General features: G+C 41.2%; 1 protein-coding gene across 4 annotated transcripts in view; it reads left to right on the top strand.

Annotated features, from left to right (window-relative positions):
• ctnnd2a (catenin (cadherin-associated protein), delta 2a) overlaps window positions 1-25371 on the top strand; it is a 464623-nt gene that overhangs the window by 374883 nt on the left and 64369 nt on the right. For all 4 annotated transcript variants that reach the window (XM_088322042.1, XM_088322045.1, XM_088322044.1 and 1 more), the window contains exons 17-19: window positions 5437-5619; window positions 12724-12897; window positions 17942-18092. In XM_088322042.1, the coding sequence (XP_088178168.1) occupies window positions 5437-5619; window positions 12724-12897; window positions 17942-18092 (508 nt within the window). The remainder of the gene's footprint in view (window positions 1-5436; window positions 5620-12723; window positions 12898-17941; window positions 18093-25371) is intronic.

The following is a 25371-nucleotide window of genomic DNA, read 5'->3' on the forward strand; positions in this document are numbered from 1 at the left end:
GGTTGTGGTTTATTTAAATATTGATTACAAAGTCGATAGTATTCACATTTTTTAGGCGGAATCATTATCAATCAAACCCAACGAAGTTTTCATCCACTGTTTCTCTGCCGTCTGCAGTCCCACAGGACACGTTAGCTCGGGCATCCATTTGCAAATTGTAGGCTAACTCGAACGGCGCTGCCTTCCACCTCCATTCATCCATCACACCAACTCCACACGCAGCCTTGCTTAACACAGTCGTTCAAACTGATGTCCAGTGGTTGAAGTTCCATGCTTCACCATACGCGTTACAACTCACATAAGCCGCATTGCAAAAACATGCGCAATTTCTAAGAAGGTTTTGAAAAATCTAAGACTTTTTTGTGCGCAAATATGGTCGTGAAAATCCGGTAACAGATAGTGGTATTGTAATTGATAAGTAGCAAAGTAATGCACCATGTTGTAACAATAGTTGAGTCAGAAAATGTCATTATTAATCGTTGCAGTACTCCTTACCTAGGAAAGTAATTGTGTTCCAGGAAAGTGTTCCTTTATAACATGTTAGTGTCTTGCATACCACCGATCATCAGGGGGCGCTGGAGAATCACCATACCTGCTGCTCATTATCCACACCTTCTGCTCATCACGGGCTTTGTATACAGTAAATGGACTGCGTTGACTATCTTAGTAGTCAGATTGTTGCGCTTCAAGACTTCCTGGTTGCTAGTGTGCCTCCTCCTTGTCGCCTGTGCTCTGCATCTGAAAGTTTGCCATTATTCCGCCGGCCGTGAGTTATGTAGACTGTGCTTTTATTTCATGTGTTTCCCTTTTTTCCTGTGCAGAGTGTCTTATGTTTGAATCCCCTGAATGTTTGAAGCCTGTGTGTCCATGTTTGGGTTCAACTGTTAAACATTTAGTCCCTTCACTGCATGCAGGTATTGTATCGTGGCACAAGGTGAATTTCCCTCTGGCCTTCGATAGAGTGACATAACAATGATAGTAATAGTTATACCATTTATCACAGCAGTGTAAAAAGTTGAAACTGAGTAATATATCATTCTTAAGCCATTGAGAGTTCATTTATTGAGCGTTTCCCCGCGTGAAGTTGCGTCAGGATCTAGCCGGCAACGTACGTGCGTAGTGTCAAAGTATGTTTGGCCAGTCGATATCGCATAAACAATGTTGTGGCTGGCTGGTTTCTCAAGGTCTTCCCGTCTGCCGGGCTTTCTAAATGGGCTCCCTTAATCACTGTTTATCCTCCTGCTCCTCTCCAACATCTGACCGCAGCCACTAGAGGAGAACAGCCATTGCTTTGCTAACAAAGACTGATTGGCAGGTGAACTCGCAGACGCTTTATTAGCGAAATAGCCATAAATGATAGCTGCTGGCTCCTTTGCTTTACCAGCCAGACTGCCAGACTAGCCATTTTGTTGTGTTCTAAATTGCTCACGGTAATTAGTTTCAGTTTACCAGCATTTAATGTAGAATATAGTCACTCATCATTTTATCGGATGCACCTGTAATTAGGTGGCAAATATTTGGAATGCTGCTTCTGGGAGTTAAGAAATATCCTAAAACAGGCATATCGCCTTTTTTATCTAGTTACACGCAGACACACTGCAACAATAAATGCTTTAGATGTGTATCTTGTGTGGTACAATTCAAGAAAGGTTATACAGTAATCCCTTAGTTATCTCTGTCAATGCTTTCCGTATAAATATTAAGCTGATATTTCCATTCATAGCTGTTGAAATTCTTCTGTTCAACAGCAGGGCCCGCTTTCACTGGTTTACCCCTGCCGCATCATATGGGTGCCCTGCTCATACCTTAGAACGCGTCCAAACATCCCAATATCCTTTCACAACACCTCTCCACAGCTTCCATTATATTTAGACCTCTTTCAGACAGCAAGACCAACACAAACCTCAGGGGAGATTAAAAAGAAGAGTTTAATCGAAGCTGTCTAAGAATTGCCTGTACACATTCTGCATTTCTAGACTCTCAGCACAGTAATACACTACATGGTAATCATGTAATACTCTAATGATAAGATAATAATCCTCATAAAATGCTGAGAAAATTCACCAAAATTTTGAAGATCAATGACAAAAGAACTTTAACACCATATGATATATTATTCATATGCAGGGTTGGGTAGGGTTACTTTAACTTGATTACTTTCAATTACTTTTGGATTACTCCATTACCAAATATGCTGATGAAAGACAAATGAGACTAAATATGAATAAAATTATGACTCACAACACATGGTAAGCTTTCTCTCCTGGCTTTGATCTCTTTGATCTCCGGCAAAACTAACATAAAATGCGACAGAAACAAAATGAAAATAAATCCAAACAGCTTGCCAACATCATTTTTGCCGTTACATGTATTCCGTTACTCCCCAAGCCTGCACAAAATTTAGTAATTTTATTCACATTTAGTTTCTTTTGTCTTTTATTAGCATATTTAGTATTGGAGTAATCCAAAAGTAATTGAAAGTAATCCAGTTAAAGTAACCCTACCCAACCCTGTTTTTATGATAGGCACAGCAGTATTTTTTCCCTTGATTGAGATTCGCTTACGAAAAAGAAACACAGAATGGAAATACGTTTTGCGCATGTTTTACAAACACTGTGTATGCAAAAAACTAGATTCTACTAATTATTTTCTAATAGGTGAAAAGCCTGAAAGCGACTCCCTTCTGGAAAATCCCACCATGGCCAAGATCAAGCATCTTTATTCACTCTGCTATGTAGCTGAATGAATAAACAGAGTGAAGAACATGGACCCCAAGATGGAAATGTCATCCTCAATTGAAAATAATACGTAACCTGCGCATCTGTCGAGACTGGCTGTGCATTCGCTGCGACTGGCGAAGTGCGACGTTTGTTTTGTTTTTCGGCATCTCCCGAGTGTGTTCAATTACGCTCCCGGGTTGTTCTCGTGTAAAGCGCCGGTCCCTCGCCAGAGAGACGGATGATTCGTCTCTGTTAATTTCCACGCCGTTGACTTGATGACACTCCGGCTTTAGAGTCGTACTAAACACGGTGGCGCGCGCTCAAGTTCGCCTTTACGCATAGGCGTGTTCACCTGTTTAATGGCGGGTTGGAAAATCTATTGGACCTGTCGTGTTTCCTCGTTTTCCAGGGTTTCCTCTTAACCAGAGGAGTGCAAACATATCCCTCTGAGGGCTACTGATGGAAAAAAATGAAGGGTTTTGAAATTTACCAGACAGAGTCACGGTTGACATGGTGCCCAATTGGCCCCGCCCGTACGGCGCCAGCTGCGGCTCGTTGTCAGATTGGCTTCCCTTCTATATAAGCTCAGTGCTCTCACTTTCCCTTTGTCAGTCTGTCAACAAACCTCTGCCCTGCAAGACGTGGGTTTTGACTCAGTGCTGTTTCCTGTTGGTATTTCTTGTCCGGTATTGTTCCCGTTTATCTTGTCCTGTTTAACATCGGATTCAAGTTTCGTTCCCGTCTAGTTTGTCCTGTTTAATTTCGATATCGTATTTTGATATCAATTCTGTCTGTTCTGTCCTGTCCGGTATTGACCCCATCCGTCCGATATCTGCTCATGCAATTGGTATTGATCTCGTCGGCCTCAGGCTTCAAGTCATTCCACGCCAGACTGCTGCCTAACGTACATGACTCCCCATTTCCTGTAAAATAAAAGGCTTGTGTGAGAAACGTCACGCATTTGGGTCCTGATCCTGTTCCGGTTCATGACAGACGGTCTGAAATCTGTGGGGGTTTTCTTGCTTTTACCGCACTGACAAGTTTATAGTTAAGCAGAAACTCAAAATAAGGAGGGGTGACGATAATGAATGTTGAGCTTGCAAAGAGAACAGGAGAGGACTGTATATAAAAAACCTTAAGATACTCCAGCTTGTTCCAAAGGTCTTCCCCTAAACTCTTTTCTTAATTAAATGTCCCAGATTACAAAAATCCCTCAAGGGTAAAGAACAGCAACATTATTGGCCAATAGTGACAATATAAGTATAAATAGTTCAATAATAGTCAAAATAACAAACAACAGATTATCCTTTTTACTTTATTTTTTTTATTTTTATTTTATTTTATACATTTATTATTTTATATTTTATTTTTATTGTTATTGTTTGTTAATGCAACATCCGTTGCAGCCTGGTCATCCTCGAAGGGAGATTACCTCATGTAGGGTCCCTTTTCAAGGTTTCTTCATTTTATTCATGTTGAAGTTTTTGAGTTTTCCCTTGCCCTCATGTTAGATCGGGGATGGTGTAATAATAATATATGGTTTACAATTGTCTGTGGTCTGTGCAGCCCTTTGAGACTTCTTGTGATTAAGGGCGTCACAAATAAACATGACTTGACTTCACTTGACATATGTGTGTGTATCGCTAGCGTTTAGTAAGTACAATTTCAATGTTTTTGTTGTAGGTATATGTATTTTTATTTTCAAAATTGTTTGCATCTACAAACATATGAATCATCCAATGCTATTGAAAGCTATAGATGCAGGGTTCCTGCCGATCCTTGAAAAGTCTTGATTCTGAACGTCACTGTTTGTCAGGTTTAAAACGATGTCCAGATGAATTCAAAGACTTTTGAGTTACAGTCAAACTTGTTTATTAAAGAAAAGCAAGCAAATTGAAACAAGGCAAAATTGCGTTCTTGGATCGCGGTGAAATAATCCCACAGACTGAAACGTGATCTTCCCTCATACACTGTTTCATAGATTTCTGATTGGGGGATAGAACAAAACACTGGCACCTAAGTGCATTCTGATTGGTTTAGGCAGGAATCACATATTCAAATGCAGTGTGTAATGTTGGTCGCTAGATGGCATGCGAGTATAATGGATGATACATCACAGCAGTTTATTGTTTGCATATAGATAGGAAAATTACCAGTGGTCTCCAAGTTGTCTTGACAGTTATTTCGGCTTAGGAAAGATAAGCTCCCGTCCTTGGGTTGTACTGGTTTGCTGAAAGGAGTTCTGTGCACCTGTTAATAACAGATAGGGAGTCCACCAATGGCCACCAGACTGTAGAAACAAAGTTCCTTAGGCTTAGGAAGCCCACGCTCCTGACCCTGGAGGCGCTCGCTCCGGAAAACAACTCCAAAACGCAAATGCACAATTATTGAGTAAATATAAATGTATAAAAGTAAAAGTAGTATAGAATATAGTATAAAAGGCACACTTAGACCATAATTTTCCTTACAGTGTTCTAACCTAATTCCAAGGTCAGAATTAATACTGTATAAGGCACATTGGCATCAGGTAGGTATAATCAAGTCTCCATTCTCTCCATCAACTCTGTTTCAGGGTGAATAAGAGTAATCTAAAAGGGGCTTTTATTAGCACCTTTACTTCGGACGATTTTTCAAGCGTGACGTTTCATCAAAGCGCATCGAGCGCACGACTTTTGTAATTGTTCCCCTCGTCTTTCTCACTCTCTCCCTCATTCAGACGGTGGAAAACTGCGTCTGCATCCTGAGGAACTTGTCCTACCGTTTGGCGGCCGAGACGTCTCACGGCCAGCAGGGAGGCTTGGAGGAGCTGGACGGCCTCCTCTGCGACTCCAACGGTCGTGATGCCGAAAGCTCGGGATGTTGGGGCAAGAAGAAGAAGAAAAAGAAGGGCGGGGACCAGGTCAGGAAAAAAAAATCAGACTGTTATTACTCTTATTTTATTTATCAACGCCTTAAAAGGGGCAATGTGTGTTATTGATAAGTTTACATTATAGTAGATACTCAAAATAAGCAGAGAAGACATCAATTGATTTTGTACTGAAAACAGAGGAAAAAGCCCGAACTTCAGTTAATAAATTCCAACCTGTTCTAAAAGTCCTCCCCTGAGTCTTTTGGTTTTATAAAATTTCCTAGTTTACATAAGCAGATCTGCCTTTAAGGGTGTAGATTTCAGAGAACAGCAGCATCATTGGCTGATCGTATCAATGATGTAAACCAGGAAGCCCCCTAAGAGCACCTGAGTAGCCCGTGATTTGTTCTGAAGATAGCTCAGCAGTGAGTCGTCATCGTGATTTTCTAGGAAATTAGATTTGTAACTGGTATGCGAAATCATTGACATGATCAGGGTATTTAAAAACAATGTGTCAGAGGTTGACTGTGCTTATTTTAACCCTCAAATAATTACAATAATAATAACAGAACAACAGGATTGTAAAAACGGAGTAATCCTATTATTTCCTATTTCGGAAATGCAAATATAAATCGGTAGCCCTTCTCTTTCTCAGGTTCCAAATGGTTGGTGAAACCCGATGTAAACAGTGCATAATGGTCAAAACAACATACAAAAGTGTGCAACAATTGTCAAAATAACAAACTGGCATCCTATGCAATCTCCTTGTTCAGGAGTCTAATCCAATAGTTATTAATTATTTAGCGTGTCCTAGTGGTAATATTAGTTTTTGGTGAATAATTTTGCTGTAGTTTCAGATTTACCATATAATTTACCTCTTTTTAAAAACATTTTAATTACATTTTTTTATTGTTTTTCTCCAAAATGGACCAACAATAATACATAAAATGAGCAAACATTACGTTTTTTTAGGTCAAACCAATAAAAAATCAGCAAAATCAGCAAAATTGTGTGCATTTGTTTAGCTTATTCACAGTAAAATAACCAGTGTTAATTTAATAGATTAGTTCCTTATTTTCCCTGAGGTAGTGCTACAAGCCTACTCTGTAAGTGTTAAATGACACAATTGCGGACTACCTTAAAATATTTAGTGTAAGATTAACACTTAAAGAGAAAACCTTTAACACTACCTCAGTGAAAATATGGTGGTAATCTATAGAGTGTTAAATGAACACTGGTTATGTAATGCAAATGAAGTAAAAATAGTGCACATATTTTTTCTGATTTTAATGTACATTTTATTTTTTTTAAGAGTACAGTGTTAAAAGTTTACTCTTTAAGTCATTCAGTGCCAGATATTTCTCTCAAATAGGAAGTGTCGGTGTCATTTTGACTCTTTTTGAAGGCCTACAGAAAATTTAGTGCTGTAGCTATGTCGGCATAGAACACATTAAAAGAAAGCGTTAACCTCATTTTTCATTGGAATGAATAAGTATGCATGTTCTAGTGTTTACCATTGAGTAGTAAACAACAGTTGACCCATGCTGTTTCTTGAAAATACTCGTTTCCAAGAAGACTTCTGAGAATATGGCTTTTTGTGAAAGGATGCATTTCAAACAGAATTTGTACTTTGGGGCTTTTGTTTCATATATTTGTAATACATCCAATATATAAACAATGCTTTCAGTAAACACAAGGGAACTTTGCGTGCAAAATAACTTTTTATTGCAAGAACACTGAACTAATGAATGAACAATGCAAGAACTTTTTAGGCCCCAGATGTTTCCGGTGAAGGTACCACATGATTTGGGTCATCATGGCGATTGCCGGCATGCACGAAACATCATCCCTCTCTGACCCGTTGATTAGGGAGGGACTTCATATTTTTTAGAAAGAGTAAAGCTTTGAAGCATTAACTGTACTTATATATTTGCTTTTCTCACCATACTGCACATACTTAGTATATGGGCCACCTAAACACTGCCATATGTCTTGATTCAGTCTATACAAGATACAAAACTAGGCACATCAAGGAGTCCCCACTTGCTCTTACTGCTTCCTCTATCGAGCGATTGAGGCATAGTGAAACAGTGTGGTCAGAATACCGAATGCATGGATGAGTAAAGATTATTAACGCTTGTAGATTTTTCTCTCTAAAAAGATGACAAACTTCCGTCGTTATCGCTGGGGCTGAGAGGGATGATGTTTTGTGCATCGCTATGAAGACTGAAATAGTACGTCACTGGAAACATCGGGCATTGAAATGTTCTTGCAAAGTCCATGCTTCGGTCATGCATTAGTTTTGTGTTCTTGCAATGAAATGTTATTTTAAAAGAAAGAAACCCTTGTAGGTTTTAGATCAGAGGATGGTGTAATAATAGTCTGTGCTTTGCAATAGTCTGTGGTCTCTGCAGCCCTTTGAGACTATTTGTGATTAGGGGGATACAAATAAACACGACTTGACTTAACTTGACTAAGTGTGTTGAAAAATATCTGATTAATGCCATTCCTGCCATCTAGTGGTGATTTTTAATACTGAAATCATTCCCAGAAGCTTGACACTGACTGATTAGCGCCAAAGCCTTTGTAACATTTTTTATTCAAAATAATATATATACATAATTAAGTTTGGACACTCAGGGACAATGCTTCTGAAAACTTAGTTATATGGTATGGCACTCAATGAGTAACTTCAATGCTTTATCAACCACCACTAAAGTATAACATTGTATGCATCAAACCCAATTCGTGACAGTGAAAGTGCTGACACATTATCACTAGCCCACTACTTGTACAGTGGCACTAGCCCACTACTTGTACAGTGGCATTGCCCGAGCAGATATCGGACAAATGGGGTCGATACCAGACAGGACGGGATAGACAGGATTGATTAAGACAGGAATTTGAAATTAAACAGGACAAACTAGACGGGAACGAAAACTGGAGAGAATAGTAAACAGGACAAAAATAGACGGGAACGCAACTGGAAACCGATATTAAACAGGACAAAATAAACGGGAACAATACCGGACAGGATATACCAACAGGAAACAGGACCGGTTTAGAACCCATGTCTTGCGGGGCAGTGGTTCGTTGACGGACTGACAGAGGAAAAGTGAGAGCACTGAGCTTAAATAGACGGAAAAGGCAATCCGTCAACGAGCCGCAGCAGGCGCCACATGGGCGGGGCCAATTGGGCGCCATGGCAACCGTGACGATATTAAATAAGAACTATTACTGAGTACCCCAAAATAGTGTTAAATTAAATCTTAATGAATAAACTTTTAACACCACCTCTGTGAATATATTGCCCTTATTTTTTTTATTAACACTGGTAAATTGACCGTGTTGAATAAATTTGGATTTTGGTTGCAATGCAATATTGAACAGATTCATCAAACACAATAAGTAATCGAATATATTCACTTGGCTGCGGCTGCATCGGGTCAGATGCAATCGACATTTCGTTCTGTGTACATTGTTACACAGAATGACAATACAAGGAAATTATTATTATTATATTATTATAAAGAAGAAAAAAAATGCAGTTTTAGAAATTTGCCCTCAAATATAAATAAAAAATAATCTCTTCAATTCCACATATTTGATGCATTTAAGCAGCACGTCTATTTGACATTTGGGCTCAGAACTCAGTTGGGTTAAGATGTGATGACTTTGCAGCTCAGCATTGAACCCTGTCCTTTCACTTATTCACATTCATTTTCCGCCAGACGCTGTGTTCCCTTACACATGGGTCCAAAGTAGAAGCCGACTTTTATGATGAAGAAGGAACACGGTGTCAGTAGTCAAATCGGGGGGACGTCTACGCTGAATAATGCAAAGCGGGAATGAAAATCTCACATCACAAAGTATGCTCTAAACTCAGTTCAAATGAGTTAGACTCTTTTATTATGAATTGGATCACAGGCAACTGTTCCAGTCTTTATCGCGCTCTATAATAGTGAGACTTTTTTATTACTGTGAGATCTTGTCAAGCTTAATTGTGTCTTCATCCTCCTCTGTTCCGTTGACTCGCTTTTTCAAGCTAATAAGCTGAAGTTTGCTTAACTCTGGCGGCAGGAAAAGTCAGAAGCGAGGGTAACTGTTCAAAAGCGGCAAATATGTGACTCCGAAATTCCGGAAAGTTGAAACATTGATCTATTAAGCAAGCAGAAATCACGTTGAATATATAGTACAGTGGGCCCTCTACATAGGAGATTCATTTGTTCCAGGGTGGAGCTCGAATCTAGATTTTTTTTCGTATTTTGAACGAGTATCGAATCTATCAAAATCTATTCATCTAAATAATTTTTAATGCTGATTTGTCAAGTCAAGTCATGTTTATTTGTATAGCCCTTAATCACAAAGAGTCTGAAAGGGCTGCACAGATCAAAGACTATTGCAAACTATTATAACTGTTTGACCTACGTGAGGGCAAATAATACACATAGTATCGACATAAAATATAGGTTATTCATATGCTAAAGAGTAGAAGTGTATTTTAAAATTAGATTTAAACATTTCCACTGAGTTTGCAGATCGAATCTCAGGGGGAAGAACATTCCACAGCACCGGGGCCCAGATGGAGAACGCTCTCGAACCTGCAGATCTCTTCTTGGCTCTTGGATCACTAGTAGACCAGCGTTTTCAGAGCAAAGGCTCCGGACCGGAACATAGAGGGAAATTAAATCTGAAAGATATGAGAGAGCAAGTCCATGCGTGAATTTGTATACAACCAACAGAACCTTTTTATTACAGTAATCGGGATGGGAAGTAACAAACGTGTGAATTATAATCTCTGCATCTGACTGAGACAGCATTGGACGAATTTTAGCAATGTTGCGAAGATGGAAGAAAGCGGTTCTAGTAATATTCTTCACGTGTGTTTGAAAGGACAGATCAGGGTCAAATATGATACCTAAGTTTATAACTGAGTCATTCTGGGTGATATGACATTTGTCAATGTTCAGAGCCGTTTTTGAGAACAAGTCACGGCATTTAGATGGACCAATAACTAGCATTTCGGTCTTTTCAGAGTTAAGGCGCAAGAAATTGAGTGACATCCACTGTTTTATCTCAGTGAGGCAGGCCTCCAAATTTCCACAGTTTAGTGTGGAAGATTCCTCCATTGGAAGATATAGTTATGTTTGTGTGTGCGAGTGTAAAATTTACAGTTGCACTCAAAAGCTCTGGAAGTGTCTTTAGCTAGGTTTTGTGTCAATGTACCTCCAAAAAAATACTGACATAAATACTAACACAATTGATCAATTTTACCCGATATTGACTGGCATTCTACTAGGGGGCCGTGGTGTGCTGAAACGTCGCATTACAATTGGCTATTAGACCGAGCCAGTGCCAAATAGGCGACGCTCATTGTTAGTGAGAGCAGGTAAGGCAAGGCGTCTTTTTTTGTTGTCATTTGCTTCGGGCAGCGCTTCTTTCTCAGGGACGCTGTACTTCTGCAAGCTGTTACCAGGCCGCGAAGGGATACGAGTACCGCAGGAGGGGTAGTTCAGCTTGCGAGCTAGTTACGTCAGGTCCTTTTCAGACAAGCAATTAGTGATGGGAATTTTCGCCCGTTTTCAGGAAAAAGCATTTTTGGCTCGGCTCACTAACAAACCCATGATTAAATTCAAGAATTAAACTGTATTTTGTCTTTGTACAAGTCGCTCCGAAACAGCCATTCAATCAACACATTCACGTTCACTCTTGAAATTTTAAGCCAGGCGCACAACTGACGCTCTTTTGAATTGCGTTATTTTACGTTACGTTCCGAGTTGTTTATGTCACGTGTTTTCGGATAGTGTGACCATTCAAGATGGGGAATTCAAAGACTAGCACTTGTGTTTCCCTGCACCCAAAGGAAACACCAATCAGGCCTGTGCCGCGTTAAATGCGAGACAATGGCGCCAGGGCAACCATTCTATAAAGAATAGTGTCAGATTGCAACAGAGACCTGGAGGTTTCCTTTTTATGTTTTGAATGGTTGCTGCCGCAGTAATGGACCAAATTGTTTTTGCTTGTTATCCTCTACAATGAATGGAAATTTAATCGACAACACCTGTACGCCAATGATGTGGGACGAGAAGTGTAGCATTTTTGATAAATAACCTCCAATGCTGTTCAATTTAGATATACAAATTGAAGGTTTGATTTGTGAGTGAAAAGGTTGAAATGTCCTTAGCATGTTTTAAATATTGAATGAAGTACTGTCAAACCTCCCGGTTTGCTGCTGTTATGAGTAATGCTTGAAAAACTTTCACCAATTTATCTTCCAGAGGGGCATCATAAATGTTACCAGACATCCCCACTGTGTTTTGCATAAAGTGAATGCATCCAATGGCTTTTGCCATAAACCATTGGATGCATGACCTTTTCCATTTATTGAATGGAAAACTAGTGGGAGTAAAAATAGAACTACTAATGACATAATGTCATAAATATGTTTTATGATGAATACCTTCAATATGACAATATTACAACTTTTTTATTTTCACAGATATTAAAGAATAAAAACCCTTGGGGTCATTTCGACCCCACTTTTGCATTTAAGGGTTAAGAGCGCATGCATTGGGAGAAAAGCAGCTTGCCATTTTCTTTGGTGTGACCACAAAAAAAAAGAATAAGCATGTCACGAAACGGACCGGGAAGCAGGAAGTCGGAACTCGTATGCGTAGACGATCTGTCACTTTAATTAGGAAATAAAAGTTGTCCAACACACAAACGGATCAAAGACAAAACAAAACAGGCTTAAAGGTAATCAAAATGACAAACTAGGCATTGCTTAGATCAAACAGGCATGAACAGGTATTCAACAAGGTAAAGCAATGGTCTGGCAAAGGACAGTCCCAAAAGGAGCGTTTAAGTACTCCACAAGCAATCGGTTCAATGCGTCTCAGCCGGTGTCAAGGGGCGTGGTCAACTGGGCGCCATGACAACCGTGAAGGACATGACAAAGCAGCAATGTTTAAAATAGAGAGGCTTATAGTTCATAATTTACGGTAATACTTCTTTTTTAAGAATTGGGATTTCTATTATGGAAGAAAAAGATAGATTTGAACTTGAGTTTGTTGGTTGAAATTCGCATTATTGACCTTTTCAGACTTTAGCTTATGACGATGTTTACTTGAAATATATATTCCTTTACTTTTCCAGTGGGATGGCGTTGGTCCCTTTCCAGACGCGGTGGATCCCCCGAAAGGGGTTCAAATGCTCTGGCACCCCACTATTGTCAAGCCCTACCTCACCCTGCTGTCGGAATGCTCCAACCCTGACACCTTGGAGGGAGCAGCTGGCGCCCTGCAGAACCTGGCTGCTGGAAGCTGGAAGGTAACCACAACGGTCCATTGACGAGACTATGCAAAATGGTTAAATCCTCTCCAGATTTACTAAGAAATTAACTCAAAGCAGATGAAAGAATCCGGTTTGTCTTTGAATGTCAGCCTGAGATTTATTTGTGTTGCGGGAACGGAAGGACTTTAATGTCCTAACACACACTAGAGTCCACCCCAGCTGGCCGATGGAAGCAGCTTGTTGGTAATAATGAATGAGTCATGCGGTCTGAAGGAATGGGATCAGTAGGACGATGGTTAGCCTTGGGCAAAATCGGGAACTTCTTTTCACACTTTTTCTGCAAACCGACAATGAGGGAGCATAACCTTGAAGTGACACAACTCAAATAGGAGATTTTTGGTTGCAAATGAGGTGTCTGAGACCAGGGGATATGGTGGACAGATTCCCCTGAGGAAAACTTTATTTTACTCGTTGTTGACGAAATACATCCGGTTTTCAGATAAATCTCAATTCTACCAAACTACACCAAACAGAGCTGCAACTAACAAATATTTACAATCTGATAATTATAATTTTTTTTCCCTAATTAAGCATTCAGTAAAGTGGCAAATTATGATAAACTCTAGGAAATTGCTACAATGAAAAATACATAATTTATTGAACAGACTGCATATTTATACTGTCAGGCCCAGAACGGAAACAGGACCAACTCGCGTAATGTTTCTCACAAGTTTTATTGGAAGAAAGGGAAAGGGTTGCGCCCACGATCCGGGGATTGCTGGACGCGGGAAGCAGGTTGCTCTGAACGCAGAAGTGGGACTTCCGTGGCGAGCGATGGCGGTGTCGGGAACAGAAAAAACGAGTCAGTAGCCGGGATAGAAGAGCAAAAACGTGGTCGGGATCGGAAACAGGTCGAAAGCCAGGTGAGGAGAGTAGACGTGGTCGAGATCAAAAACGGATCGTTATTCGGGACGGGAGAACAGACGTGGTCGAGATCAATACAGATCGTAGCGGGAGACAAACAGGAGCAAAAAACGGGTCAGGCGAAAAAGGGCTTGTCGTGTAAAAACAGAGATTCGCAGACTGACCGACAAAAGGGGACTGACAGGAGTTTAAATACTGACAGGGAGCCAATCTTTCAACAAGCTGCAGTTGGCGCCACACGGGCAGGGCCAATTGGGCGCCATGGCAGCCGTGGCATCTACAAAAAATAAACAAAAATGAGCCAATCCAAAACCAATTAGGAACAGTGTTTGGTCAGTAGAGACATCAATCCATGGACAAACCTCTATCAATTGTTTTTCGGGACAGGCAAATAAATAATGTATTGAAATCAAGTAAACATTTTTTTTTACCCGTAAACCAAGAACAGTCTTGTTAGCAGCAGGAAAACTAAAAAGAATAAATATTAAGTGCATTTTTTGAAGTATATGCAGTGCTTAACTTCACATGCTGTAACAAAAGAACTTAAAGCCTTCATGTGTAATATTTGACCACTAGATGGCTCTGTATTGTCTGGTACAAGCAAGGGCCAGCGATATCTGGTCGAGCGTAGCGGCAGGATGCTGGAAGAAGATGGCGCTGATCTAAAAAGGGATTCCATCGTGAAAATGAAATACAAATTCTTCGACCGGTTATTTTTATTTTTTATAAAAAAATAAACATTAGTATGTGCGGAGTTTGTATGTTCTCCCCGTGCTTGCGTGGGTTTCCTCCGGGCACTCGGGTTTCCTCCCACATTCCAAAAACATGCATTTCAGGTGAATTGGTCTGTCCAAATTGTCCCTAGGTGTAAATGAGCGAGTGAGTTGTCTGTCCCTGTGTGCCCTGCGATTGGCTGGCAACCAGTTCAGGGTGTCCCCTGCCCACTGCCCGATGATTGCTGGGATGGGCTCCAGCACCCCCGTGACCCTACTGAGGATAAGCGGTGTAGCTGATGAGATGAGATGAGATGAGATGATAGTTCATATATTTTTGCTTAGTATTCAAAACAATGTTTTTTTTGTACCAATTAATATAACACACTGTCCTTTTTACGATTCTCAAATCGAACTGTTTTAACCCATGCGGGTACATAGTATGTACATTTTTTATGTTTTTCATATTAAGAGAGAGCATTGGGAGATAAATACTTGAGAGCTCATATTACCCTTCCAGGTTGTAAAAATGGGATTCTGCTGTGATTTTGTGTATTTTGCGGCAACCACTTACTATACAAAAAACATGCTATGTACATAATTTGGACGTATAGACCTCCATTATAATTCTTAATCTTTGATTTATATCATAAACCTGGTGTATTCAAATGCATTTTTGTTGTTAAGTGTTTACACAACTACACCAGCTGGTGGCGCCAAAGATAAAATAATAGTGGTTTGCGGGCTAAATTGACTGGTAAGGTTTTTAGGAAAAATCATCCAAAATATGGGCATCTAGCGAATCAAATCAAAAAACACTTTTTGACTAATTCAAAGCTCTAACTAGGCCGTGTAAAATATTCAAAGATGAATTTTATATATATAGGTATATACAATTCAGTTCATTTTCTTTATACTCAATTTATTTAGAAATATTAAAAAACATATAAGAATGGATGCATCTGATGCCACCTGACATTTTCCGAGGTTGGAATTTAAAAAATATTCATTCAAGTGACTGAGTTATCACACTTCAAATTCACATCACAATATTGTAGACTGACATGAATTGTGAAAGGTTTTTGGGGAAATTGCTACTATCGATAAAAATTGGAATATTGAAAAAAATGGTCACTACATTTACTAATTCAAAGCTCTGAAGTTGAGCCTGCTGAAAGGAAATAAGGTCCATATTTAGCTACATTAGCATTAAGATATTAGCTAACACAATACAACTAGCATGTAACATCAGGACCAGAACGGAGACAGGACCCACTTGCGTTATGTTTCTCTCAGTTTTATTGGGAAGAAAGGAAAGGATTGCACCCTCGATCCGGTGGTCGCAGGAAGCAGGTCGCTCTGAACGCGGAAGTGGGACTTCGTTGGTGAGCGATGCCGCTGTCGGGAACGTAAAAAAAACGGGTCACTACCCGGGACGGGAGAGCAAAAAACGTTGTGGGGATCAACAACAAGTCAAACGGCAGGAGAGGAGAGTAGACGTGGTCAGGATCACAAAAACGTCTCGAAGACGGGGAACAGAGGGGAGCAAAAACAGGAGCGAGTCAGGGTCGAAATAGCTTGCCTAGAGTAAACTGAGGTTCGCAGATGGACTGACAACAGGTGACGGAAAGGAGTGGGTTTAAATAGGGACAGGGAGACAATCAGAGTCCGAGGCAGTTGGCGCCAAAGTGGCAGGCACAGCTGATTCACATCAGCAAAAGTATAAATGTGGAGGAAATCAATAAAAAGCTGTGTCTGTGTTCTTTAGTTAGTCCCCCACCAAATATTTTGGTCCCATTCTTAATTATGAAAGTGCTGCAGAAGCAGAAACAACAGCTTTCAGGAACTGCAGACAGAACTCTATACACTTACTTTATACAGGCTGTTTTTAAAACCCACTAACTCTGTAAATATATCAATCCATCCATCCATTAGCTGCGCCGCTTATCCTCAGTAGGGTCGCAGGGGCGCTGGAGCTCATCCCAGCTATCTTCTGGCAGTGGGCAGGGGACACCCTAAACTGGTTGCCAGCCAGTCGCAGGGCATACAGGGACAGACAATTTGTTCATTCACACCTAGGGACAATTTGGACCAGCCAATTAACCTGACACGCATGTTTTTGGAATCTGGGAGGAAACCGGAGTGCCCGGAGGAAACCCACGCAAGCACGGGGAGAACATGCAAACTCCGCACAGGAAGGCTGGTAGCTAGATTTGAACCCATGACCTAAGATCTGTGCCACGCACGCGCTAACCACTGCGCCGCCGTGCCGCCCTCGGTAAATTTAACCTCATCTAAATTAGTCACAGTCATATTTGAAATATTTTAAATCCAACAAAAACTGAACCAAACAGTTGCGAGGGCCCCCCCTGCATTGTGATATTTTCTACGATATGACAAGACTTTCTGCTCATTTTCCGATCTTGATTATTGTCATGAAATGGTCTCCCCCTATTTACCTCAATTGCTCTCCGCAGCTGTGGGGTGCAAGTTCAAGTGCCTTGAAAAGGCGGATTATCTTTTACTTTGACTCATTTATCTGCAGATGACCCACAAGGTGGCAGTTCTTGAGACAGCCCTCCTTGACAAACCCATCTAAGCGTACGATGATAGTTACCAAGGGAAGATCGAGTGATCTCCAAGCTCTCAAGACTTCTTTGCGGTTCATATCATTCTCCCTCTTGGGATATATATCACTTGTGAGTCAGTTGTATTATTTGAGCCTCTCAAACAGCCACTGAATATACCCTTTCCCTCTCCAACATGGTCTTCCTCTCGCAGCTGTTTCACCTCACTTGGATATGCATTCAAAAGACAGGAAAAAAGGGAAAAAGTCGAACTCTAAAAGAAACACAATTTAAAATATTCTCATTTGATCAGAACAATAATACCGTACCTGTCAGGACCAGAACGGAAACAGGACCCGATTGCGTAACGTTTACCACAAGTTGTATTAAAAGAAAAAGGAAGGGCTGCGCCCACAATCTGGGAAGCAAGTCGGACTCGGACTGTGATCGGAACACGGAAGTGGATCTTCCGTAGCGAGCGATGGTGTCATGGACGAAAAAACTGGTCGGTAACCGGGACTGGGAGAGCAAAGCGTGATCGGGTTCGGAAACAAGTCGTAAGCCAGGATGGGAGAGTAGACCAAGTCGGGATCAAAAATGGGTCGTAAGCAGAGACAGGAGATCAGATGTGGTCAGGATCTAAACAGGTCATAACTGGAGACGAACGGGAGCATACACAGGACAGGTGGGAGTCAGGGTCGAAAAATGCTTGCCTTGTATACACTGAGGTTCGCAGGCGGACTGACAACAGGGGACTGACAGGACTGGGTTTGAATAGGGATAGGGTGCCAATCAGAGCCCGCAGCGGCTGGCGCCAAATGAGCGGGCACAAGTGATTCACATCGGTAATCATGACAGTACCCCCTTTTTTTCTAGTGGTCACTGTATATCCGGGCCGCCGTCCGTAAGGAGAAAGGACTTCCTATCCTGGTGGAGTTACTGCGGATCGATAACGACAAAGTGGTGTGCGCAGTGGCCACCGCTCTGAGAAATATGGCGCTGGACATCAGGAACAAGGAGTTAATTGGTGAGTCTAGTTTGATTTGTTTCCAAGCTTACTTTAAAAGTAGTAAAACCGTTTTTGGGGTGTAGGGGCTGATGATTAGTGTTTCTTGGTTAGAGGGGTAATCAATAATGCTAATAAATTCCTGGGATTCATAATTGCTAATAGCATTTCCTGTAAACCCCATGTCAGACTTGTAAAAAGTCAAATCTCTAAAAGCCATGCAGTCTTGGACAAGGTAAAACTATTCCTTGATAAGGATGCACTCCGTACTTTGAACTGTTCCGTGGTATTCTATACTTGACATGCTGTGGTGAATTGTGGGGAAACACATCAAAATACAGTCGAACCATTTGTTACAGTACAATAAAGAGCACTGTGGATTATTCACAAGGCTGTGTATTTGGACCATTTGCAGTCGAAGTTCTTCAAATTTTAGTACCTTGTCACAGCTATAATCTGTTCATAATTTGAGTGGATATGGCAAATTTAAAATCACTACAATATGGTATAAGATCAGGTGATTGTGTAATTGTAATCCTGTGCAGTCCTTTGAGACATTTTTGTGATTAAGGGCTATATGAATAAATTTGACATGACTTGACTTGAACAACACGTGAGGGGTTTTGTGTGTCTGTATGGGGTGTGAAACTCTAGAACAGTCTGTGTTTATTACTGAAACAACGAAAACTGTTCACAGGTTTAAACTACTTTACAAACAGTTGGCCTGGTACAGTACTCTCTGCAACGGTCTTAGTGTGTTTTGGAATGTACGTATGTTCACTTAGCATTGAGGGTATTTTCTCCTTACCATTGTTGGTAAATTATTGTGACAAAATTTTCCATTTGTTCCTTTGCCAGTGCTAGTATTATTTTTTTTTACAATTGCCTGTGAGATATATATGTTTTTGAAGCACTAAAGGTACCCCAGGATTGGCAGCGAGCATTTTTGACAAGGTACATTTTTGGTATTTCTTAGCAAATTCATTTTAAGTAGGTCAGATTAATGTCAAAGACACTCAATTTAGCTACCAATAAGTTAGCTAGTGCTACTGTAGCTGAGTGTGTCTGACGTCTGTTGTGGATCAACATATTATCCTATCCAAAATGACTATTCATGATAAAAATGTGAATAGTTTTTGGTTAAAGTCGATTTGAGATTTGATAGAACCCTAGATAAAACATATTAGCATACACAGCTAACGTTAGTGTCTTACATTTGCCGTTACGGGGTGCCTCCCTGTTAGCGCAGCAACATGTACTAGTAAACCAACAAGTATCCTGACTTTTATTAGACTTTAGACCAGCTTCAGTGTTTGGGTATACTTCATTTCCAAAATAGATAGATAGATGGATGGATAGATACTTTATTCATCCCCGTAGGGAAATTCACACTTCCAACAGTATCCTTGTGTTGATTAATAACAGATTAACAGGATGGCCTCGGGGTGCTGTGTTGTAGTTAAGCAACAGCGGAGTGGATGACGTCACACGCTAGGCCAAAAGTTCTACGTCCCTGCAGCAGATGAAAATCTTTGTGCCCAGGGTTACACCACCTCGTGTTCACGTAGATAGCGAGTCCGCCTCCTCTCCGCTTCCCGCAGGCTTTTGTGTGTCTGTCAGCGCTGAAGCCGGGTAGCTCCATGTTAGCGTCCCGGATGCTAGACCTGAGCCACGTTTCCGTAAAACACAGCAAACTGCACTCCCTGTACGCTTTGATGTTTTTCACCAGCACAGCCAGTTGGTCAGTCTTGTTTAGTAGAGAGTTCACATTTAACATGATTACGGATGGTATTGAAGGCTTATAACACCGCTAGCAGCTTAGCCTTCACCTTAGCTCTGGCTCTGCAGCCACGATAGGGCCCCCTCATCACGCTGGCACGAGAATTCTTCAGGGCAAGGAGTTGATTCCTTGAATAAACGCATTTTTGGTATAGATCATGTGGATTGAAGTCAGGCAGAATAGATGATTTGGTTAGATCTGTGAATATGTCAGAAGGAAGACTGTGTGGGTCGGTAGCTAGCCCTCCTATCCACAGTTTCTCTAAATACCGCCCTTAGTGCTTGCTGACAAGGTGACCCACCTCATCCGACAGCTGCACAATATTAGTTTGACTAGTCATTGCCAATGGTGTTGAACAGTATAGCTGTTTGTTGTTGACTGGCCTCACCTATGGGGAAAACTGTTTACTATAGTTTACTGACATTCATCATAGCATGTCATGTGGTTAGGTCTGTCTGCAAGGGGTCAGTTTCAGCTACCTCGAGGTGATCTCATCTCATCTCATTAGCTGCACCGCTTATCCTCAGTAGGGTCGCGGGGTTGCTGGAGCCTATCCCAGCAATCATCGGGCAGTGGGCAGGGGACACCCTGAACTGGTTGCCAGCCAATCGCAGGGCACACAGGGACAGACAACTCGCTTGCTCATTCACACCTAGAGACAATTTGGACCGGCCAATCCACCTGAAATGCATGTCTTTGGAATGTGAGAGGAAACCGGAGTGCCCGGAGGAAACCCACGCAAGCACGGGGAGAACATACAAACTCCGCACAGTAAGTCCGGTAGCTGGATTTGAACCCACAGAGGAGGTTCCCAAGACCTTAGAACTGTGCCGCACACGCGCTAACCACCGCCATGCTGCCCACCTCTAGGTGATCATGTAATGTGAAATAAATACCGGTACATATTTCTTGACCTACAGGTATTGTAAAAAAATCACGTCTGTATGATACTTCATGTATTTTTACTTATTTTTTAAATCATCGTTGTTCTTTTTGATGAGTTAAAGGGTTTTTGTTTTACGACTATGATGCACCAATTAATACACAACATCAATTTAAGTCTACAAACTGTTCTTTGAGTGACTTTAAAGAAAAACCTGACTGCAAAGCATATAGAAATCAATAATCCTGTTTTAACATTTTTGGAGTTGAGTGTCTTTGTGTTTCTGCCTCTGGTACATCTAATTATTGCAGTTTTTTTGTTGGGCTCGGTGGTTTCTATAGCAACCCTGCCTCCCTCAATGGAAGGAGGGAGGTTTTTTTTTCATGCAAGTCTCTTCAGGGCTCTCATTGATGTGGTTTTAAAGAACACAGAGTAATGCCACTGTCAAAGCGCCGCATATCCATAAAACATTTATCGTGCCGGTGCATGGAAGCAGATGGCTTGCCTGGCACAGATGAAGTTTTCGTTTTGTTTGTTTGTTCCTGCAGTCCTTTATGAATCTAGATACGTAAAAGCTGTTCAACGACTGTACATTGTATCACATAACAGGTCGGTGTTGATTAAGGAAAAATGGCTGTTAAAAAGGCATTTCCACAAGATCTGAGTAAGCCGTTCACGATTACATTATTGAACAAAATGTCGCATTTAAATTAATGGATGAAAAAAAAAGTCCCTTGTAACAGTCACATATTTGAATGAGCTATTCTATTGTGTCCCCTTTTATGGCGGTAACAATATATGATGTACTCCGGAAATCATTAAAAGGTGATGTAATTGATTAAATTACGCGAAGGCTATCGATCAACTTTTATTGCACTGCCTTAATTAGCCTCTTAAAAACCGAATGAGATAGCCAAGAGTTATGGTAAGAGTCCCACAGTAAATCTGAGTTTTAGGGTAAGACTAATGAATAATTTGTTATTTTCAATCTCATTCTACTAAAAAAGATGGTGTTTGTGAGGTGATTTTCAATAAGGTCCAGCAATGTGAAACTCTAAACTTCGGAGTGCCGGTAAGTGCCTTGCAAAAGCATTGACCACCCACTCTGACCCCCGAGAAATTTTGGACATATTGCCAAATTACAGGCTTCAAACTAAACTCAAAATACTTTCCAAAAATCAGCGACACAATCAGAAAAATACATTGATTCAACATTTTATTTTGTGCTAACAAATAATAACTGCATATTCCACAAATATTGACTTAATAATCCGTACAACCTCCTTTACCTGCGATCATAGCGACAAGTCTTTTTTGGTATACAGTGGAACCTCGGTTCTCGACCATAATCCGTTCCAGAACCCTGTTCGAAAACCGATTTGTTCGATCACCGAAAATCGTTTTTCCCATTAAAAATAATGTAAAATCGTTCCAAGACCCTGATTCCTTACCATGAACGTAAACATGAAGCTAACCCAGGTTAATCGTGCGTTAGCGTAATCTTCCGTACGAAAGATTACGCTAACATGAACGTGTACAACTAAAGAAATCAGGTCGTTTACACGTCATTTAGCACCCGGGTCTCCACAAAAAGTGGTGAGTGGTTAAAGGATAAAGAAAAGAATTATGAATAGGATTTCTTACCTTTTTGAAGGTCTGCAGAAGCCATGCTCTATTCCCTCGAAAGAAGGGAAACTCGCACACCTTCTTCATATTTTGCTATTATTTCTTTCTTAAATGCAATAGTTGTACGCACTACCATTCTTTTTTCACCTGTAGCAACTTTGCTGCTTGCACCGACGTTCTTCGGAGGCATAATTAGGGGCTAAAACACTCCGTTCACCGATATCTAAAGCGAAAGCAAAAAGAAGTTCTTCACGAGGGGGTGGGGGCAATCTACACCCGTACGCCGCTCAGCATCGCACCCTAGCGTACCGGCGTTCGAACTCCGATTTTTTGAACGAAAAGCGAAGCAAGAATTTCTCGAAATCGATTTGTTCGAACTTAGAGGCGTTCGAAAACCAAGGTTCCACTGTATCTCTATACAATTTGCACATCTTAAAACAGAAATATTAGCTCAGTCTTCTTACAATACAGCTCAAGTTCATCAAGGTTTGATGGTGATTTTTTTGTGCACAGCATCATGCTGCCACCACCATGTTTGACAGTCGGGATGGTGTTTCAGAATGTTGTGCAGTGTTACTCTCACACAAAATATAACGCTTTGCAATCACCCAAATTGTTCAATGTTTCTCTCTTCTGACCAGAACTTCTTGTTGCATGTGTTATTTGTGTCTCCTACATAGCTTCTTGCAAACACCAAACGGGGCTTTTCATGTTGATCTTTCAGCTGTGTATGCGTTCAGATCATCCAAGGTGATCATGGGCTTTTTGGTTGCTTCTCCGATGAGTTTTTCCTTCTTTTTGGGCCAAAGGTTTAGAGGGACAGCCTCAAAATTATTCTAATACTCAAATAAGGACTCTTTATGTCTATCATTCCCAACATTCCTCACAATAGCTTGCGGTTATTGGTTTCTGAAGATAGACTGACCAGGCAATCAGAAACGGGAAGCGCCTGTCAAATTATTGTATGTAATTATTAATAAAAAAGAAAAATATGAATATGAGCGCATAATTTTTAACTTTTTGACAACTTTATCCTCAACCTGCCTAATGCGTTCTTTGGTCTTCATGGTGCTGTTTGTTCAGGTGAATTAGATCATTCAGAGATCTTATGGATACTTCTCAAGTTAATTGGCTGAGCTGAGAGAACAGGGTGCCAATATTTTTGCAAAACATACTTTTCTGTCACAGACCAGGAACAGACACAGGACCCAATAGCGCTCGTTTTCTTAGTTTTTATTGAATAAGAGGGGGAGAGTAAGGCTTGCTTCCACGATCCAATGGCTGACGGAAAAAAGGAGCGAGCGATGCGGAAGCGGCACTTCCGTGTCTGGCGAGGAGGATCGGAGACAGGCGGGAATAGCAAGTCGTTGGCCGAGACTGGAGATCAAAGGCGGTGTCGAGTTCGTTAGCGAGGTTGGTAGCAGGAGGTAGGCACGTAACGGGGCAAAACAGGTCAGGTAACAGGCAGTCAGAATGGGGTGTAGTCAGGTCCGGAAAACGGTTGGCAGCAAAGATCAGGCAGAAAAAAGCAGGGCAAAAACGGAGTCGGACGAAAGGGCTTACTGAGCTGAAGGCAACAGTTTGCATAACGATCTGACGGCTTCCAAGAGGAAGCCGGGGGTTTAAAAAGAGAATGACAGCTAATCAGCTGTCCGGGCTGTTGGCGCCAGCTAAGCCGCCGCAGCTGCGCTTAATCGGCAATCATGACACTTTTGAGTTATTTAAAATTATGAATATAATATAAAATGTTGAAATAGTTGGTTCGATCCCACGACTGTGTCTCACATGATGTTGATTCTTTGATAATTTGTTCAGTTTTGTAGCATTAAGTTCGAAGCCTAAAATGTGGCATCATGACAAGTTCTTTGGAGGGCCAATACTTTTGCTAGGCGCCTTAGTTTTGAGTTCATGGCAAAGTGCGATGAGAAGAAAAGAGTCAGTAAAAGTCAGTTTCGACCTTCCAGTCGAGCGTTGGCTCTCGGCAAGGTGCGACGCGATTGTTGTTGACAGTCTTGCTTGGCCTTTGTACACAAGCTTTATTAGTACACGCCAACTCAAAGCTCTCAGTCAACTTCTGTTTCTTGACCCTAGGGGAAAACAGTCCTTGGTTTGACATAGATGTTGCAAAGATCGTTCAGGAACTACAGATGGATTTATAGCACGTTGATCGAAAAGGGGGTGTGCTGCTATAGGTTAAACGATTTGGCAGAAAGGGGACCCAGGAGGGAAAAAAATATTGTTTGATCTAAGATTTAATCCACTAATTTTATTTAAACTAGAATTGTATTCAAATTAAAAAATGTGCAAGAATGTTTTAACCATAACACTTTTCTCAAGGAGACGTGTCATGATTACTGATGCAAGACACCTTTGCCCGCTCCTTTGGCGCCAACTGCCTCGGACGCTGATTGGCTCCCTGTCACTTTTTAAACCCTCGTCTTTCTATGACCGGTTGTCAGTCCGTCTGCGAACCTCAGCTCACGCTAGGCAAGCTCTTCGACCCTGACTCACTCCTGTTCTGATTCCCGTCTGTTTTCCGGCTCCGACCCCTTTTCTGATCTCGACTACGATTTTGCACCCCTGTCCCGGCTACTGATCAGTTTTTTCCGCTCTCGACACCACCATCGCTCGCCACGGATATACCACTTCTGCCTCCAAGCAACCTTCTCCCCGCAACCACCGATCTACGGATGGTGTGCACTATCCTTTCCCTTCTTCCCAATAAAACAGAGAGAAACACACGCAAGTGGTCCCCGTCTCCGTTCTGGTCCTGACAGATGTATGATACAGTGAAAACAAATGCGCAATGATTCCTGGTGTATGATACAATAATGTATCTAAATCATCTCAGGGGAAGTAGGCTACCTTCTCGGGTCCGATTCCGGCCCTCGGGCCTTAACTTTAGGTCACAGGCTCAAGGACTTGTTCAACAAATAAAAGTACTCTAATTTATAAACTTTTTTTTGATTGTTTTACAAATAATGTCTGTTCTGTCAAATTATACTTTTAAG

The sequence above is a fragment of the Urocampus carinirostris genome, chromosome 18, assembly GCF_059441175.1.
Source record: "Urocampus carinirostris isolate Australia breed hairy pipefish chromosome 18, RoL_Ucar_1.0, whole genome shotgun sequence".
In the NCBI taxonomy this organism is placed as follows: domain Eukaryota; kingdom Metazoa; phylum Chordata; class Actinopteri; order Syngnathiformes; family Syngnathidae; genus Urocampus; species Urocampus carinirostris.